The following is a 20,895-nucleotide window of genomic DNA, read 5'->3' as shown; positions in this document are numbered from 1 at the left end:
CTCCATCCACCTCCATCCATCTCCTCATGTCTCCATCCACCTCCATCCATCTCCTCATGTCTCCATCCACCTCCATCCATCTCCTCATGTCTCCATCCACCTCCATCCATCTCCTCATGTCTCCATCCACCTCCATCCATCTCCTCATGTCTCCATCCACCTCCATCCATCCATCTCCTCATGTCTCCATCCACCTCCATCCATCCATCTCCTCATGTCTCCATCCACCTCCATCCATCTCCTCATGTCTCCATCCACCTCCATCCATCCATCTCCTCATGTCTCCATCCACCTCCATCCATCTCCTCATGTCTCCATCCACCTCCATCCATCCATCTCCTCATGTCTCCATCCACCTCCATCCATCTCCTCATGTCTCCATCCACCTCCATCCATCCATCTCCTCATGTCTCCATCCACCTCCATCCATCCACCTCCATCCATCCATCCATCCATCCATCTCCTCATGTCTCCATCCACCTCCATCCATCCATCTCCTCATGTCTCCATCCACCTCCATCCATCTCCTCATGTCTCCATCCACCTCCATCCATCTCCTCATGTCTCCATCCACCTCCATCTATCTCCTCATGTCTCCATCCACCTCCATCCAACCATCCATCCATCCATCCATCTCCTCATGTCTCCATCCACCTCCATCCATCTCCTCATCTCCATCCACCTCCATCCATCTCCTCATGTCTCCATCCACCCCATCCATCTCCTCATGTCTCCATCCACCTCCATCCATCCACCTCCATCCATCCATCCATCCATCTCCTCATGTCTCCATCCACGTCCTCATGTCTCCATCCACGTCCATCCACCTCCATCCATCTCCTCATGTCTCCATCCACCTCCATCCATCCATCCATCCATCCATCTCCTTCTGTCTTCACTCGTCACCACACGTCCGTCCATCTCCGTTCGTCTCCACAAGTATCCGTCCCACCACCTCTCCTCTACATCCTCTCTTCTTTTCTCATTTCCTTTCTTTCAGTTTATGACTTCCCTTTTACTCGTCTTTCCATGACATCTCTCACCTCGTTTCTTCTCTTCTCCTTTTTACTTGTCTACCATTATCGTTTAGACCTTTCTGGTTTCCTCTCCATTCCCTCAAGTGTCTCTCCTCTTTCTCTCTTTAACACGGACTCCTTTCTCATGTATCGTCTTTCCTTTTATGCCTTCTCTTCTCTTCTCTTCTCCCATTTACTGTTTCCGGTTTCACGGTTGTACTTTCTCTTTGTGCCTCTTTCTATCTCGTCTTCCTTTCTTTTTAACCTCTCCAATATTTGTCTTAATGATATCCTGTTTTTTTTGTACCCCTTTCCCCCAATTGATATTAATAAAAGTAAGTGAATTTAAGACCGAATGTGTTTTAAGTAATTAATTAATTTTTAGATGTTTTGCACATACAGTTCTCCTTGCAATGAGTACAAATATATACACTGTTCTGTACGTGGGGAGGGTGAGGGTTTTTTTTTTTTTTGGGGGGGGGGGGGGGGGGGGGGTGAATTGGCTCACCGATTTTTCTAGATTCATTTTTAATCAAGTGTGGACAAAGTACTGAGGAATTAGACTTGAGTGAAAATCGTACTTATTTAAAGCGGAAGTATCTTGCGACACTCAAGTGAAATATCCCGGTGTAAATAAACAATATTTACCTATTAGCTAGAATCGAACATTCTGCCTAGGTAATTATGTTAGCTACTGGATCCGATCTTAACCTGGAATTAGCACCCAAAAATACAAGCTAAATATAGCTAGTATAGTTAAAATAAATATAGTTAAATATAGCTAGTTTAACGAGGTCCGGAGCGCTCATCGTCACGTTCAACACTTCTGGTGGATTATCCGTCTTCATAGCATGAGGAATATTGGCACGATTCATGATTTTATTTCTTTTTTTTTTTCTTTCACACTTTATGAAACTGTAATGGAAATAAATCGATTGATATACATCGTATATAACCTTCGGCTAGATGGGAGAAGATGAGACCTTGGAGAATAATATACGGAGGAGTAAAATGGTAAATGGTCTGCACTTATAGAGCGCTTTACACTGGTTCTCATTCACCCATTCACACACACACACACACCAATGCTAGCAGAGGTGCCACGCAAGGCGCTAACTTGCCATCGGGAGCAGCTTGGGGTTCAGCGTCTCGCCCAAGGACACTTCGGCATGTGGAGTCACGCGGGCCGGGAATCGAACCGCCGACCCTACGATCAGTGGACCACCCGCTCTACCGCCTGAGCCACGGCCGCCCGGAGTACGAGTACGAAAATTTGGAATAGAAAGCGTTCCACGTACAATTTAAAAGCCTTAATTCTCCATGGAGAAGCAACCCAGTTTGGAGAAACAGAAAAACACAACAACAGACAAATAAACCATTTGAGTTCAATCATTTTATAGGAAACAAAAATAGATACAAAACAGTTTTGTACAGTGTATTTACAGCCTATCGTTCTCAGCTTTGACCTTTACCTATATACAGAGTTGCATTATGGGCCGAGGCGGTGAAATATTCGCTTTTATACTGAGTGAGCGTACTAATGCTCGGATTAATGACATGATCATCTGGCAAAAAAAAAAAAAAAAAAAAAAAAAAAAAAAAAAAGAGTAAAGAAAATTGTCTTAATTAAGGAACGCTTAAAGGTGTGAACGCGTGTCATAGCTGTAGTCTGAAGAGACTCTACACACACAAGTGCTTTTATCGTCACAGCTATGAACAAAAACCAAAACAGAAACGATACTTTTATATTAATGTGTTTAGTGAGAAGTTACCAGAATTTCAGGTTCACCCCCTGCGACATAACTACAAAAAAAAATAAAAAGAGTCACGTGTCGTTTCTTTCCTAATATCTGGTAATGCTTCCGCTCTCGTTAATAACGGCGGCTGTCGTATCAGGAGATATCTTCTGAACATACCTCGTTCATTTCGATTCGCTCGTTCACCGCCCGGGTTAAATCCGGCTAACCCTAACCCTAAGTTCATCGCATTATTTCAAGTCTGTTGCGACACCCTCTCTCTAACCATCTTCTTCCTCCTCCCCGTTTTACACGTGTTTTCAATATTTCCATGTTCATTTTCCCATGTGACCGAGTGACACAGGGCCACGGTTCCAGCGCCGGCGAGACGCGAGATGTTCTCGATCCGACGTTAATCAGGTACACGCGGTATCCAAAGCGCTGGCTCGAACGATTCCTCGGAACCGATCGGACGGTTGCGTGCAGTCCGACGTTTCTTCGGTTCCCCGCTCACAACTTTACCTCTTCGTCGTTTGACGCGCTAAAATGGAGTCTTATCCTGTCGTATAGATCCTGGCATTAAACGCGTTCAGCGACATTCCAAAGGAAAATAAAACGTGGAAGGAAGCAGCAAAGACGGGTGGGGCCTCTGACGAGCGTACCTAGCTAGCTTGCGTCGCTAATCTTCCGACGAAGCCGAGCACGTAAGGTGTAAGCACGGGATTTCGCAGAGGTTTTTTTTTTTTTTTTTTTAGTGACAGCCAAAAATGTGTGATTATCGCTGCGGCTTTTTTTTTTTTTTTTAATTTACGATTTTTTTTTTTTTAAATATACTTTTTGCTAAGTTTTTGTGCTTTTATTTTTGTGGAAAACTACTTGAATTGGCGAAATTCTATTTAAATAATTAGCCTTATTATTACTACTGTTTCTTATTGAAAAAAAATGCCAGACAGGCCACGCCCACAAGTGACAACAATAGCGGTTGTTACATGCCTGCAAACTACAAGCGACACGAGTGTTTTGTCTCTCGGTAGTGAGAAAGTTGGGTCGGAGTCTGGTCAACAGCCGACCCTCGGCCCGCGTCGTTCGTCCGGGTGCACAAACTATTCACACTGTATAACGACGACGCGCTCTTACTGGTGGATCCGACTCGGTTTTTTTGGTCACGTTGTAGGTTCATAACTACCGAATGTCGCCTGCTTGCGATGCACGATGCCAGGTCCAGAGCTGAGCAGATGTTCGCGTCAGTAACTCATGCAGGAGGTGAACCTGACTAAAATGCTCAACTTGCTAAACTCAGGTGTTTAATGTATGACTTACTTAAATAAACATCACTTACCGAGATTATGTATGGATTTAATACAGTGCAACATAAAGCCTTTCTAAGCAGCAAACCTCATCCGATTTCCTGCCACATCGAAACTGACGTGCAGACGTGAAAATAAATTAGCACGAGCCCGGACCATGCCTCGACCTTTTTTTTTTGTCCCCCTCTTTCGAGTTTAAACGAGGCTGAGAGAGAGACAGCCTGAAAAGAAATACTGCAGACGGCACAAGGTGCGTCGTTCAGTCCGGGGAAAAAAAAAAAAAAAAAAAAAAAAAAGATATAAAAAAAGAAAAAAAAAAAAATGCAGCAGCTCTAAGTGGGTGTTCCTTCAAGACCATAGATGGAACTGTGGGCGTGTCCGAGTCCACAGAAAGGCTTTGGCATTCATACATGTATTTTCACAAATATACTAGCTAGCATGAATTCACCTGACAGGATTTCTGGAATGCTTTTATAAAAATACAAAATAAAACGTTTTCACGACTTGATGATTAACAAGAGCTAGCTTGACAGAATATTTCAGAAAATACAATCGTAAAACTTCAGACACATCCATATATGGACTCGAAGACACGCCCACAGACGCCCCCCCCCCCTTCCAGAAGAGGGCGCTGTTGTTCGAGGCAGGATTCGCCTCGGGAAGTACGCGTGTCGGATTAACAGCCGAATCTGCACAAACTCACAATCTACAGACAGCAGTGACGTCTTTCCTTCTTTCTCCTTCACTCTCGTTTCTGCTTTCTCGCTTTCTCTCTCTGGAGCAACAACGGACTCAACACAGCTTCACTTTGCTTTCTCTCCCTCTCTCACTCTCGCTCTGCGTGCTCAGTGCTGGGTGTGATGGGAAAACAGGGACGTCCGTGAGGTCAGAGGTCATCTCTTGACTTTGGCGTCCTCTTTGATCTTCCATATCATGAGCTCCATGCAGGCGGCGGCGTCTTCGCTGGAGTCGTGGCCCTCCACTACAGAGAGAACGATGAGATAATCGTGTTTAAAAAAAAAAAAATAATAATAATAATAATTTAGAAAGTGAGACGTAAACACTGACTGGGTTCCAGGCTGGGAAAGAACAGAACAATTTTATTTCCTCCACATGGGGTCTAAAGTTATTTGTATTAATGGGGAGTTTTCGCAGACTTTCGTAGATTTTCCGGTTGTATTTGCACTCTCTGGTCTGATTAGCGTACCAAATCGATAAAATATAAAAAAAAACAAAAAAAAGAAGAGAAAACAGGACAGGGTATATGTTTATTCTGTCTTTTCTCATGAAGTGCTGAAAACAACCAGTTCGAATAGTTCACAGCCATAAATGATTCGTTAACGGTTAAACATTTAAAAGGAATTTAAGGTAACCGGACGTTTTGCCATTTTTACCTAAATACCCCTGGCATAGAGAGTGATTGTTGAGCTGAGGCGGGCAGTTCTGGGCAGCTCCTTTATTGAGCGAGATGAGATCGTCCTTGCTGCAGAACCAAAAGTCCAGAGGGTGGAGCTGGCCCTGATCCAACTCCTCGTCCGAGCCTAACCCCTAACCCCTTACCCACAAGACGCTGTACAACACAGAACAACAATCCAGCCTGAAACACACAAAGCTATTCATCTACACCCTTCTGGACATATGGTTTGACTCCGCCCTGGTAGGAGGAGCTGGATCAGATCAGGTCCGACGCCATGACTTTTGGTTCTGCAGCAAGGGTCGTTTGCGCACCCCAGTGAAAGGTAATAAGTAGGAGTTGTTGAATAGTAAGGAGGTGGTGGGTGTTTAAACTGCGTCGTGAGAAGTGAACGAGCATTCACTGGACGTCAACTCGGAACGCGGGGCTTTTTTTCACCGCATTTCCCTTTTTCCGTCCGCTCCGTGTCTGCTGTACTGCCGCGAAACCATGGTGATTTTTAAAAACGCGAACAGAACGACCCGGTCTCCGACGAAGGACCTGCGGCGGTGCAGCACATTAAGCCCCGCCCCCGACACCAGCACCGTTTGAGTGGCAGGGAGAGAAAATCGTGTCGTGCTCACCGTTGTCCTGGATGATGCGTTTGAGGTGATCGGCCATGACGTTGCGCAGGGCGCGTTTGTACGGCAGGCCGAGGCGATGAGGGAAGACCACAGCCGTGTCGACGACGGTGCTGTGCAGAAGCTGAGAAAGCACAGGTATGGGGTTTACACACGCACACACACACCCACACACAGTACGAGACAATACGGTAAACGTAAAGATGCCGGTGTGTGTGTGTGTGTGTGTGTTACCTTAAGGGCAAAGAGATCGCTCTCCAGGCTGTGGCCAATCAGGATGGACTCTGCACTGAACATGTTCAGTAAGACGGCCTGCACGTCTCTTAGCCTCATCGTGGCGCTCTCAAGATCCTCCTCCGTCACACCAGAGAACCTGAACACACACACACACACACACACCTTGGTAAACCGCAAGAAACTCTGCACACACACACACACACACATTCAGAAAGACCTTCACTGTTCTACCGTTCACTTACAAATGAGTTGCCAAACAACTTATTGAAATGGGTAACGCCTACACCCCCCTCCCCCATGTGTCACGTGATGCAAAAACAGCGGTTTTAATAAACATTTTTACTTCAAACGATGCAATTTTTTTATTTAAGAAGCACCAGTCATGACAGGAATGTCACGATTTTCCCACGTTATTTGAATCACCCTTTTATTCTCTGCCTCAGTCCGACGAGGTGTTTCATTAGGCATTTAGCGCACTGTGTACGCAACATCTTCCGTTTTCAGCTCTATGTAGAGAGCACGCATACGTACATAGGGAATAGGGAGTTATGGGATTTGGCGTGTTTTTAAAAAACGATTCTCGCGTGAAGACGATTTTGCACACGGTGTATTTTTATGACGCGGATGGCTAAATATCAGGGACGAGAAATATTGGATATATAAATACAAATTAAGAATAAAATCATCAAAAAATAAATCGTTGCCTAATGTCATTTTCTTCTTTGCAGATGTTTGATTTTTTATTAATATTTGAACACTCTTACCGTGTGTTGTAGTCCACCACTTTGCTCTCTGGCTTCACAAACGTGTCGTAAACCACTTTCAGGTCAGAGTTGATGACGGTCACCCTGGTCAGCTCCAAACCCTGCTTTGTGTAGCACTAAGGGGGTGGGGGACAGCTTTTAACCACATATGAATGTGTGTGTGCGTGTGTGTGTGCGTGCGTGTGGTATAAGCTGGCTCATAATCTTCTAGTCCACAAGATGCCTCATATCTGTAAGTATTCGGTACACGGCTGTGTGTTGATGTATTTAAGTGTATGTGTGTGTGTGTGACTGCATTCTCACCATCTCACAGTCCAGAGCGTACACTCCTGCGTTTCCATCAGACGATGAGGGTTTGCTGAACGTCTTTACGTAGCCGTCTAAAGACTCTTTGCGGTTGTCCTGCACGTGTTGCTAACGACGAGAATGACAGTCAATTCAAGCTGCGATGTAGCCAAGCGAAAACTAAAAAGACTTAAACATGAATACGAGTAACAAATTTGCTAAAACAACCTACGAGAAGTCGACCGATATTGGATTTTACCGATACCGACAGATAAACTGGGCTGTACCGGCCGATAACCGATTAATCAACTGATCGAAACTGAATGAAAACATAACACTCGAAGTAAAATACTGCTGAACTTCATTACAAAAATGAGCAGTGCTGACTGTACCATGAAAAATGTCCTGTACTTTTTTTGTAAATGAAATAAATATTAAAGTAAATAAACGATATACATCCAAACTGAACCAAAAAGTAACAGATAAAAATAGACACAACCAAAATAAATAAATAAATAAATAAAAACCACTTCAAATAACACAACAAAATTTGTCAGCGATAGTTTTCATTTCTCCTCTAGAGGCCGCTCTCGTACCATATAATGACAGAGGATCCTTCTCAGCCGCTCCGCAAAGAATGGCTACTGAACCGATGAACGAATGCACTCTTGGCAAATGGTTGTTTATATTTGCCATCGCCATATATTTCTGAGCAACGAATGAAAGCGTGTTAACGATGATATTTTCTTTGCATTCTGCTTTCCGGTTGGTTTTAATTAAGCGCAGTGTGAAACAAAACCAAGTCAAAGCGGGGAGTCATACTTTGAGTGAAAGGACTGCATTCGTGTTCTATCGAAGAAAGAAAAAAAAAAAAGAAACAGTTTAAAGTTATTTAGCAATTACGTATTTATCGGCTTTTTATAATCCGGGCACTTTTTAAGCACCACTAGATACAAAATGGTTATTTTCAAGGTTTTCCAGTACTTAAAAACAAATTCATGCACTCCAAGCACCTTGTATGAACCCTGTAAATAGGTGTTTCTAAAATAGGACGTACCTATTTTCACAAACTATTTTTAAAATTTTTTTCAAATGTAAACGCCTGACTGATCAACAACTAGGCGTACTCAGAGCACTAATGTTTCAGAGATTAATGAGACATGGCAAAGACAGACAGACAGACAGACACAGGTGGCAGTGTTGCTTAAGACCTCAGTCAGATGAAGAACATGTGGGGGGTGAGACCAAAAGTGCAGGGTCAGAAGACTTACTTTAGCCACCTGACATCCAGGAGAGCCAACAGCACCCGAACAGCAGTTGTACTGCGTCTCCCAGCCTCCAGACACTGTGGAAAACAAACACACACACCAAAAATGGACAATGTTACGATTAAATAAAGTGAGCAAAAACCACCCTTATTTTGCCCATTCCCCATTTTACAGAGAAACATTTCCTTACCTTTGTATCTGCGTAATCTGCCCCAGTGGTGGTTACACTCCTCTTTGCGGACGCAGCTGCCGCTGGCGTTGACTTTGTACTCGGCTCCACAGCGGCAGCACACTTTAGCGAAGGCTGATGAAAGGCACACAGCAATAACATAACACAGAATTAAAGAGTCTCATAAGCCTAATACGGTGTTGGTGGAAATGGGGTTTTGAAACTGCATTTGAAAATGCTACAATTTGGGATTGAGCAATGGAGCAGAGAAACGTATTTCAGTCCTGTAACGCTGAGAGCTGAAAGGAAAGACAACATCACCATCTAGTGGTGGAATAACTGCTGAGTGAGAAAGAAAATGGACAGTGAGTAAGGAAGCGGCCAGTGAGAAAAGGAAGTGGACAGAGTGATACAGGAAGTGATCAGTAGGAAAAAGGAAGTGGACAGTGAGAGAAAGGAAGTGAACAATGAGAAAAGGAAGTGGACAGAAGAAAAGGAAGTGGACAGTGAGAGAAAGGAAGTGGACAGTAAGAAAAGGAAATGGACAGAGTGAGAAAGGAAGTTTACAGTGAGAAAAGGAAGTGGACAGTAAGAAAGGAAGTGGACACAGTGAGAAAGGAAGTTTACAATGAGAAAAGGAAGTGGACAATGAGAAAAGGAAGTGGACAGTAAGAAAAGGAAGTGGACAATGAGAAAAGGAAGTGGACAGTAAGAAAGGAAGTGGGCAGAGTGAGAAAGGAAGTTTGCAATGAGAAAAGGAAGTGGACAGAGTGAGAAAGGGACGTGGACAGAGTGAGAAAGGGACGTGGACAGAGTGAGGAAGGGATGTGGACAGAGTGAGAAAGGGACGTGGACAGAGTGAGGAAGGGACGTGGACAGAGTGAGGAAGGGAAGTGGACAGAGTGAGAAAGGGACGTGGACAGAGTGAGAAAGGGAAGCGGACAGAGTGAGGAAGGGAAGCGGACAGAGTGAGGAAGGGAAGCGGACAGAGTGAGGAAGGGAAGCGGACAGAGTGAGGAAGGGAAGCGGACAGAGTGAGGAAGGGACGTGGACAGAGTGAGAAAGGGAAGCGGACAGAGTGAGGAAGGGAAGCGGACAGAGTGAGGAAGGGAAGCGGACAGAATGAGGAAGGGAAGCGGACAGAGTGAGGAAGGGAAGCGGACAGAGTGAGGAAGGGACGTGGACAGAGTGAGAAAGGGACGTGGACAGAGTGAGAAAGGGACGTGGACAGAGCGAGGAAGGGACGTGGACAGAGCGAGGAAGGGACGTGGACAGAGCGAGGAAGGGACGTGGACAGAGCGAGAAAGGGACGTGGACAGAGCGAGGAAGGGACGTGGACAGAGTGAGAAAGGGACGTGGACAGAGTGAGAAAGGGACGTGGACAGAGTGAGAAAGGGAAGCGGACAGAGTGAGGAAGGGAAGCGGACAGAGTGAGAAAGGGACGTGGACAGAGTGAGAAAGGGAAGCGGACAGAGTGAGGAAGGGAAGCGGACAGAGTGAGGAAGGGAAGCGGACAGAGTGAGGAAGGGAAGCGGACAGAGTGAGGAAGGGAAGCGGACAGAGTGAGGAAGGGACGTGGACAGAGTGAGGAAGGGAAGTGGACAGAGTGAGAAAGGAACTGGTCAATGAGAAAAATCATTGGACAGAGAGAGAAAGAAAATGTGCTGGATTAATAAATGGTTTTATCAGGTCACTCTCTGTCCATCCGTCCAGAGAGGAAAGAATGAAAGAACGAGGTGATGATGAAAGCAGTAAAAGTTCATACGGTCTTGGTTTTTCTTCTCTGGAGCGTTATAGATGACGGCGTGGCCCAGGTGCTCAGGATGAGGTCTCGGGTAACCGTGTTCCTGCAGCTGTTCCTCACTCAAAACGTACGCTTTCAGTTTCCAGTAGAGAACTGCACCTGCAGAGCGCACACACACGCACGCACACACACACACACACACACACACACACACACACACACACACATGCGCACACACACGCGCGCACACACGCGCGCACACACACACAAAATGAAGCAATGACTCTAAATGTATCCATACCACAAATTAATCGTTGCTCTTCACCACTTAAAGATGCAATTTGTAACATTCATCTACAACCCCAATTCCAAAAAAGTCGGGACGCTGTGTAAAATGTAAAATAAAAACAGACTGCAATCATGCGCAAATCTCATAAACCTGTATGTTATTCACAATAGAACATAGACAACATATCAAACGTTTAAACTGAGTAAACGTACCACTTTAAGAAAAAAAATAAGGTAATTCTGAATTAGATTGCCGCAACACGCCTCAAAAAAGTTGGGACGGGGGAAACAAAAGGCTGGAAAAGTAAGTGTTACTAAAAAGAAAGAGCTGGAGGAACATTTTTCAACTAATTAGGGTGATTGGCAGCAGGTCAGTAATATGATTGGGAATAAAAGGAGTATCTTAGAGAGGCAGAGTCTCTCAGGATTACAGATGGGATGGAATTTGGATGGAAGTATATGTTACCAATTAACCTCCAGCTGTTTCTCCAGCTGTTTACTCCCAGACAGTATTCCTATTCAGTGACATCCGTACTGTGTACAATTTTCTGGCATTTTTAAATTTACGCTCGTTCTTAATCATTGGAAAAGGTTTCTTGACGTTAGGTTGGGCCTTCCTTCTCTGCGTCTGTCCTGTACAGTAAATAAAAACTGTAGATACTCTGGCTAGAGTGAAAGTAAACCTTTGAGCTGTACGTCCTGCTGTTTGCCCGTGCGGTTGATGGTGTAGCTGGTCGTGGCTGCCAGACGGCCGCCCAGAACCCCCTCGTGGGACTGAGATTTCCTCCTTACAGGCACAGCGGACTTCCCTGACGGAGAACAGCGACGGTTTGCGGTAAACCGGGTTGTAAAGACATTACCTTCTGTACAGCCATTACGCTAATCTAAAAAAAATCACTCGTCTGACTTAAAGCCAGGCGTTGAGAAGAGAAGACGAGCCGTACCGGTGGACAGGGAGGCAGCAGGGGGTGATGGAGCGGAGGGCGTCGCGCTCTTACTGCGCAGTTTCTTCAGCGCGTTCACTGCGACGTTCAGGTAGATGTTTTTACTGCTGCTCCGTTCATACACCAGCTTCTCCTCATCCAGGGCCTGGAAGAACATACACGTACACACTGAACACTATCTACAGCATATACTCAAGTTAAAAAAAAACAAACAAAAAAAACAGGTTCCTTCCGTGCAGGTTCCTTCTCTTAAAAGTTACTAGATTAAAACACAGCTGGACGCGTTCCCGAGAACGTGCCGTGTCCTCCGAGCCATTTGCCTACGTGGCGTTCACATGGGTCTAGTAAATAATACTCGCCATCTGGAAAGAGGCCTCCTCCGACGGGCAAAACTTAAGACATTCGTCGATGAAGACGCTGAGGTAGCGCTGGCGTACGTTCGTGGGCACTTTCGCTCCGAACTCGGTGGGGATGATTGGCCGCTTCATAGAAGAGCTCTACGTGCAGAGAGAGAGGAAAAGCACACGGAGATAGTGTGTTACAGAAGTACATCACAATCAAATGCTTTTCTCTTTGCTTTTTTTGTCTGGGCCGATTTTCGGTTTTCCCGATCATACGACAGCTACTAAAACACGTTGTTCTTCCTAATAGGTTTAAAAGGTCAAATTGAAACCGGAATAATACGGACAAAGTGGTTAAGACATTGGGCTACTCATTGGTAGATTAAAGACCCAGCTCTTCCGTGAGCACGTGACTAACCCCTAAAACGCCAACCCCACATTATTTAAAAATAAATAAATAAATAAAAACTTACTCTGGCTCTTACGCCTCTACTCTGTGCACTTTGCTTCTCTAGAACTCGATTATAAATCTTGTACGGTAGCACTACTTGTATTGTTCTCCGCTTGATATATCGCTCTGCTTGTATTTCCTCATTTGTAAGTCGCTTTGGACAACAGCGTCTCAATTTATAAAAACAAAAATGCTAATTAATAAACAGACAAACATGAAATTCGTCCCCATTATCCGAGTTGACGTTTTACACTCGAATGACGGGAACGACGACGCGCTGATGCTATATAATAACCGCCACTTATCATCACGCAGTGTTAGATCTCGCGTCCTAGCGACCGCGTTCTCGTCGCAGAAGCCTTCGGGCCAATAAGAACGCGCTTTCACGGCGTTACTGACGAATCGTTTGAGAAATGAAATGGAGAAGAACAAAATTGCCTTTATCAGACGTTTGGTGTGACACAGTGGCAGTGTTGTGCGGTTGACACCTTGAGTGTAGGAGTGTGTGCCACTCTCTTTTGCGCCGAAGTGGACACGGTTTTGGGCAACATGGTGGCTGACGTGTGCGCTCTGACCGCCGAATGATCTGGTACAGCTCTGCTGGGTGATAAAACACCACGGCTAGCCTGCTGCGACTCTGACAAAACCACACAACACAACACACACACAAATAGAGCGCAGGCCATTATTACATTACATTACATTACATTACATTACATTACAACACACTCGATGACATCTTTTTAATAATTTAGTAATTCATTTTATTCCACGAAAAGTCTCGCTTATCCTTCAGTAGTTCCCCAGAACATGATATTTTACTCTTTACATAATAGAAGGTGCGTATGTAATTGTACTTGCATGAGAATTCTCCTACCGGGTTTTTTTGCGGCGACGAGGGCGGGGTTCGGGCGGTGCATCACCCTGCGTTTCTCGCCTGACGCTGCGGCGCTGGAGAGGGGACGTGATGCAGGAGATGCGTTCTTGGCGGCGGATGCGGCGAGCTCCGCGGCCTGCTGCTGAGCGATCTGCATGCGCTGGTAACACACCTCCTGGGCGGTCAGTCTGCGCTGAGGCTTGGGCAGGACGTTCAGCGACGGCTCCGTCTGACCGGCGTTAAATCGGCAAGCAAGGAATAAATAAAGAATACGAATATAGGTTAAAGGAATAATCCAACATTTATTTCAACCTGATCCCCATCCACTCGCATAGTATAACGGACGTCTAAGGGCAGCTGTCAAAGTCAAAATAAAGAAAACGTGGATGAAGACACGTGGATGTATAATGCAAAATGAAATAAACCTGTTATGAGGGGGCGGGGATTCTTCCCTCTCTGAAAGAATGAATACGTGATCGAAAGTAAGGTTTTGTTTTGTCGCGAAGTTGGTCGATTCCTCCTCTCGCTCACGTTACAGCAGCTATAAACAGTCGTTCCTTCACCGGCTTCTCTTCGTTTCCTCTTTCTAGCTGTTAATACAGCGCAAGACACACATTGCTACGTTACCGAGCAACTGGATACTCCATTATCCGTCGGTAGAAAAGCCCCGACACTGGAGACTCCTTCCATGATAAGTGTGAAATAAACATCTCCTTACGGAAAACTCGAACCGCTTGTTCAGATCACAAGTCGTTACTATACAAACAACAGCGTATTAAACGGCGCGACTGAATATAAACCTGTGAGCTGAAACCACAGTCAGAACCGCTGTTCGAGAAAACGAATCGACACCTTTTGACGAATAAAAGCGTTTGATCGAATTGTTTTGCGGTCATTTTTACGAACGTACGAAGATAGCTTTTAACGCCACGTGTACAAGTACGGCACGTTGAAATCGAAATCGGTACGTTGCAGATCCTAGCTCGTTAGGAAGTCGGGGTCCGAGCGCTCGGGGTCAGTTGTGATGTGTTGGCCCTGGAGTAGAGAAGGTCAAAGGCCTAACAGGAGCATTTAGGCGAAATCCAACAACTGCCCTTTACACTTCCGTTATATATTACTATCACTATTATTTATTTACAGTTTGGAATAAACCGGCTATTCTTTAGTCAGTACAAGGAAATGTTTCAAAATTCTACTTGGTAGTAATTTTACGTACAAAAAAAAAATTAAAAATCTGGAGCATTCCTTTAATGTAAGAATATTTTCTGATTTGCAGAGTAAACGGCTCGACACTCACACTTCCTTTGGCTTTGAAATGTGAAACTCTCTTTTTCTGGCCAGGGAAAAGTGTGGTTAAAGTGCTCTGTGCGTCTGGATCTTCCTCCTTCTCTTTAGGAGGCTGAAAAACACACACACACACACACACACACACACACACACACACACGCACAAAACCGTCAAAATTCCCCCTTCATATATTCACTTTGACTTCCATTGAACTCTACGTAACGAACCCAAGAACCGCCCCGCGTGAATCAACACGTTAGCTAGCTCATTAACGCGGGCGTGTAACTCCGAACCCGGCGACTGCAATACCTGTTTAGCTTGCCTGCCTTTGTCTTCCGTTTTCACATATCCGGACTCGTTAAAGATCCTCAGACACTCCTCCATAGGATCCGAGTCGTAGTCGACGTCCTCCTGAAGCATAGGAAAGTCCGCGGCATCGCCGTCATCGCCGTGTCCGTGTTCGTCTTCGTCCCCAGGCCCGATATCCTCGCCTGACGACGTCTCCGTGGCATCGGACGCTTTCCTCTTGTTAACCAGGCTCCTTCGTTTGAACGCCGAAGCGGACTTCCTGACTACCCGTTCGTCCTCCTCGTCCTCCTCGTCCTCCTCCTCTGGGCTCTCGTCTCCGAACAGGTCGGCGTGACTCAGCGAGCGCGGCTTGACCTTCGCCGCTTTGGCGTCCTTCTTCCCCAGAGACGAGCTGCTCTTCTTGTGTTTGTCTTTGCTGCTGCTGGCGGTGCTGGTGCTGGTGGTGGTGGTACTGCTGCTGCTGCTGCTTTTCTTTTTGTCCTTCTCTCGTCCACCGCTTTCTATTCTCCCGTTCTTCTGTTCCTTGTACTTGCTGGATTCTTTGACGCTTTGGTGCACCTTGTCCACTTTGGGCTTCTTGGCCTCGCCAATATTTCGCTCTTTATCTCCATGGCTCTGCTCTCCTTTCTTCTTGTCGGGCTTCTTGCTTTTCGCGTCCTTCAATTTCAATCCTTTTCCTCCTTTTTCCGAGTCTTTGGTCATGCCTTTCTCTTCTACAACCTTGCCATGGCTCTTCTCCTTCTTCACGCTCTCCTGACTCGGCTTCTTCGAGGTCTTCTCCGTGCCGCTGCTTCCTTTCTTCTCTTTATGGCTGCTGCTCTTCTTGACGGACTCGGTCAGCTCTTTCCTCACTGTTTTTTCGCTCGGGACTTTCTTCGCCTGGATGCTGTTCTTGGTCCACTTTTTATCCGGTGGCTCGTCATCCGGCTGCTCGGAATCGAGCGGCTCGAAGCTGTCGGATTCTTCGTCTTCGTCACCGTCGATCGTGAATTCCTGAGCTGGTGGCTGTCTACAGGCTCCCGTTTCTCTAGATTTCCTTTTTTCGTTGTCCGCCGAGTCGGCGCTGCTCATCCTCCTCTGCAGGCGGCTCTTCGGCGTGGGCCGATACTCGTTTCCAGAACTTTCTTCGTCAGACTCATAGTCGGCCATGTACTTCTGGGGTTCTTTGACCGGAAGCCGTCTCGGCTTCTTCGCCACGGGGACGTATTCCTCATCCGTGCTTTGCTTCTGCCATCTGGGGTGAACTCTTTTCCTCCCGTCTCCCTCCATCCCTACAGCCTTCACGCCCTTGGCGCCCGGTTTAGCGGAAAAGTTTGACATCGGATCATACTCCATGTCCGTCGGCGGCCTCAGATTGTCCAGCGTGTACTTATTCTTTGAGGAAGACGAGCAGGTAGTGGGGATACGGGACACTGGAGCAGGTGCTGCTTTTTTCGCTGCTACTCTGGAGACAGCTGTAGGGACGTACTCCATTGAGTTTGCGTAGCTGCTGCTGTTGTTGTTCTCCGAGTCCAGCGTGTATTTGCTGGAGCGAGGAGTCGGGTTGTACTCAGACGACTGGCTCATCTGATAACTCCCCGGATCGTAAGCACTATGGGACGACACGGCAGCGACCGCCTGTCTGCTGTAACCCGCCTTGATAGAGCTGTTTGCAGGATCGTATCCCTGCTCGCCGATCCGAGACAGCCTCTTCTTCTCCTTCTCCATTTCGCTCTGGACGGCCTCGATGGCCCGGTTGACCAGTTCCAGCTCCGTGGCTCCTGGATCCATAACTGGGCTTGCTGGGGGCTCTGCATTGTATTTCTCAACGGGCCGGACCACCTCGGGGTTAAACGGGTCATAGCCTTGGTCTGCAAAGAAGAGTCAAAATACAATATACAAATCAGATACAGTGTGTTTGTGCACGCAATTTACAGTCTCTCCAGGATTTCGCAATCACAGAAAGTAACACAAAATCACAAAAAAACGGCGTAATACCCGGAGGAGCTTTCAATTAAATAAAAAACAACAACAATTACCGCAGATTTTCCACGGATTTGGGCCATGACACGTCATGTGACATCATCAGAACGCACGTTCGGTGAAAGCCCTCTTCGATTCACGTGCGTCGCACACGAGTACGGCTAAGAAGGTCTCGTTTACCAACAAACATCACCGCGAAGGAGCGCGCAAAACTATTTCTTGCAGGTGCGCTTTCGGCAATTCGAGTAGTTTTACGGAAAATAAAACGTGCAAGCGGTATCGCAAATTTTGAAGAACAGAACGCCGCCGTTACGGAAAATCGAGCGTTTTTGACCGCGACAATCACACGAACACTCCGCGAAATCCTGCACAGACTAAACTGAAGCGATTAGAAAATTGGAGAAATTATAAATTAACTCTTAAAGCCCTAAATTATGGCCAGGATAAAAGACAACGACCAGAGTGCTTTTCAGCTGACAGGGAGTCTACGGTAAATCAAATAACCACTCTGTACAACCGTGGTGCGCAGAAAAGCATCTCACAACGCACTACACATCAAATCTTGAGGGCAAATGGGCTACAAAAGCTGAAGGGCACATCAGGTTTCAGTCCCATCAACCAAGAATATCAATCGGAGCTTACATCGAGCACGGATTCACCGAAACCGGACAGATGAAGTTCAGAAAAACGCCGTCTTGTCTTGTATCTGCCCCAACCTCAAATAACAACTTTATTTAAACTTGAAACGACTTCATTCTTATTGGTTAAGGAGCCGGTTTAACAAACACGGTGGTGGGGGAAAAAATAAATAAGTTCAAATCAAGTCCTGAAACAAGGAGCGAAGTTTTCGACACCGAGACGCGAGAGTAAATTTACTAGGAATACTTCGGATGTTTTTCATGAACTGCATAAGCTTGCAGTAGAATAGTGCACGTAACACATCACACCACTCGAGTCTAAGTTAATCTAAGAGCCTCATAAGCTCAAGTCCAAGTGAAATGACGTACACCAAGACATATGTTGAACCCATGACTCGAGTTCCACTTCAATCCAAGCCTCGGAGGATTTCAGCTGAGGAAATGAGTCGGATACGTGCTGGAAATAAAGCTGTATTGTCAGAGTACTCGAGCAGCCATGATGTAAAGCAGTGAGTCTCAGTTTGAGTGGGGATAAACTGGACTGGACTCGGCTTCAGAGATGAACATTGGCTCTGATGAGACGGACAGAAACTAAGGCTTGAAGCAAGCTGAGTGGGAAGGAATTATTAACCTACATTGAAGATGAAGATGCTGGAATATGGGTCAGTTACAGACTCCTGGGTTTGTTTCATGCACATATATCCATCTCCACATATACGTATACAATAAACAAAGGAAGTAGAATTGATAGAACTGGATGGCTGGAGTATTTAGACTACTAAAACAGGATGAATCATGAACTGACCTCTCTCTCTCACACACACACACACACACTCTCTCTCTCTCTCTCTCTCTCACACACACACACACATCAGCTGAGACTCAGAGCATTAAATATGGAGGAAAACAAGCCAAACATAGCTCACTGTTCGAGTCGGGTGGACCGTCTTTGGCTTTTCCGATCTCATACACTCCAGAGGATGCTCTGTGTCTGCTGTTGCTGTGTCTGAAGTGGCAGTACGGTCTGTTACAGCCACTTTCCCCGTCACCACCTCCGGTGTAAAACGGGCAGTCAAGCCCACGGAAGAACCCGGTGGACCTCAGCATGGTCACGCTGAGACCTTTTCATAACCACGCTCATTCAAAGAGGTTTTATTCAACACTATAATATTTCGCTTTGGTTCAGAGTTCGTTGGTGTTTTGCGGCTCTTTTTTTGACCCCCTCGGCGCGTTTCCGAGCTTTCTTTTTCTCTTTCTTACAGCAAAGCTTCCTAGTGCGCCGCCATGTTGAATCGGGCGGATGCGAATATAAGCGCCTGTCTGAGAAGCAGTGCGCGAGAGCTGCCGTTCATTCTATTGCTGTGCACCCTATGTAGGGCCCTTATAAAGGGAGTCGATTGGGATTTGGAAGGCGTGCTTGAAAGGCCCCAGGGATTGTGTTTTTAATGTCACATAGTACTCCGAGCCGTTTGCCTGCTTCGATGGAAGTTAATTGATTCTGATAGAAGTATCTGAACGCGTTGGGGTGTGCAAATAAGTTTCTTTATTTAAAAAATAAATAAATAAATAAAATGAAAAACTCGCATGTGCACTTTCGACACGTAGTGGGCTCTTTCCTATTTGTGAAGAAGTAAAGGGGGCGTGTATTGTCTGAGGGGAAGTCCCATTTTGACGAAGGGTGTTTTTCAAAACTTATTCGAGTGTGTGGGAGAGATAGATAAAGACACATATACAAGAGACTCCCTGGTGTGTTATTGAGTCTAATAATTCAAGTATGCATATTAAATAACCAGTGTTAATGTTCTCATGCTTCACACTAATGTTAAAAGGGCCTGCTAAACGAATAAGATGTAAATGTTTGTGTACAAACAATAAGAGAGACAGACAACAGCTTTATTTCAAATTGAACACAGACAAAACTTCTCCCTTGCAGGCCCAACTCATTTCCAGCAAATCCAGAAGTATAGAAGTCCCCGGTTCTCACGGTAGAAACCTCAGCACTATATGTCCTCCATGCTCAAATACACCAGATTCTCAACAGCACTCTAGGGACAACTAGATACCAAACCCAAAAGTTCCCATCCTTGGTCCTGGAGTACCCCCAATCCTGCACACTCATGTCTTCTCTGAAACTCCCAACACCCGATTTAGTTAACGAGCCAATTAGAAGCCTTGGAGCTAAGGGTGTCGGTTTAGGGAAAACTGCTAATATTGGGCAGGACAGGGGAATCAGGCAGGGTTGTGAACCCAAGTTATACCAAGGTCTTTTGAAGCTTTAGTAGGCCATGCATCCTCTTTCACCTGGAGAAAAGAGAAAACAAAAATGGTAATTGGCTGTCAAGACTACACTATACTAACAAATTTGTGGTTAAGAACAATTCCACCTAGCTTACCAGTTTCCCTTTCTGAGGCTATCTTAACCAACTTGTCAGTTGGAGCAATTTCATGAGCCACAGGCATTGAGTGAGGAAACTGGTAAACTGTACACTTAAAAAACATTTTTTTTAAAAACCCCACCCATTCCACAGGTGAACACATACTGAAAAAAAAGGTCAAATGACCAATCAACAAGAGCACCACTTCAATGACAAGAAAAGGAAATCAAGTAACAGCAAAACTTATTAAATAACCAATGCAGACAATGTTCTCCTGGGTTCAAAATCTGACTTCATCCTTCACCATAAAGCACTAAAACTTTAAAATATCATTATACAGCACATTTTGCACAAGATTTGTCTAATCATTTTCCGCCAACACTTTGTCGGCAAACTTTTGTAGCATCTATTTCTAGCAAATGTATTTCCAAATAGGCCCGAGTCAACTACAGATGCCTGTAAACGCCATGCCAAATACTCATCCATTGAACTAAAATTAAGACACCACAAATGTGACTTACACCCATTTCCCTTGCTGTTAAAAGCATGTGGAAGTTTATACACCAACTATATCCAGAAACAAATACTACACTGTTACACAAGCACACCATAGCAGTAAATTACCAACAAAATGTCAGACATCCTCCACAAAGCAGGGGGGGAGGAAAAAGAAGAAGGAAGGGGAAAAAAACCCCAATGATTTTATAAATTCCTTGCACCTGTAAACATTTAAGGCCAGATTACGGTCTAATGAGGGGTGTGTTCAGTTTAATGAGTCTGATTTTGATCGCATGACGTCAGGGTTATGCTTCTGTCCACCCGTCCATAACTAACCTGCCTCCAAGCACCCTATCTTCGGAGGA

The 20,895-nt window shown here is 45.5% G+C and overlaps 1 protein-coding gene across 5 annotated transcripts; it reads right to left on the bottom strand.

Annotated features, from left to right (window-relative positions):
- Nucleotides 1-1,495: 1,495 nt before the first annotated feature.
- rexo1 (REX1, RNA exonuclease 1 homolog) lies at nt 1,496-20,692 on the bottom strand. 5 transcript variants are annotated; one of them, XM_053680442.1, is made up of 18 exons: nt 20,554-20,613; nt 20,051-20,196; nt 18,584-19,958; nt 15,058-16,907; nt 14,759-14,860; nt 13,462-13,690; nt 13,073-13,221; nt 12,152-12,289; nt 11,793-11,937; nt 11,532-11,657; nt 10,582-10,719; nt 8,838-8,951; nt 8,651-8,724; nt 7,398-7,508; nt 7,095-7,210; nt 6,328-6,466; nt 6,097-6,217; nt 1,496-5,041 (listed from the first exon to the last, which is right to left on the bottom strand). In XM_053680442.1, the coding sequence occupies exons 3-18, from the start codon at nt 18,762-18,764 to the stop codon at nt 4,953-4,955; spliced, it is 3,822 nt and encodes a 1,273-aa protein (XP_053536417.1). In that variant the 5' UTR covers nt 18,765-19,958; nt 20,051-20,196; nt 20,554-20,613; the 3' UTR covers nt 1,496-4,952. The 5 variants fall into 5 exon arrangements, with proteins under 5 accessions (XP_053536417.1, XP_053536419.1, XP_017322464.1 ...); XM_053680444.1 differs by lacking the exons at nt 20,051-20,196; nt 20,554-20,613 and adding an exon at nt 20,641-20,692; XM_017466975.3 differs by lacking the exons at nt 20,051-20,196; nt 20,554-20,613 and adding an exon at nt 20,657-20,692.
- Nucleotides 20,693-20,895: the final 203 nt, after the last annotated feature.

The sequence above is a fragment of the Ictalurus punctatus genome, chromosome 5 (genome assembly GCF_001660625.3).
Source record: "Ictalurus punctatus breed USDA103 chromosome 5, Coco_2.0, whole genome shotgun sequence".
NCBI lineage: Eukaryota > Metazoa > Chordata > Actinopteri > Siluriformes > Ictaluridae > Ictalurus > Ictalurus punctatus.
This window is presented reverse-complemented; position numbering and strand designations above follow the sequence as displayed.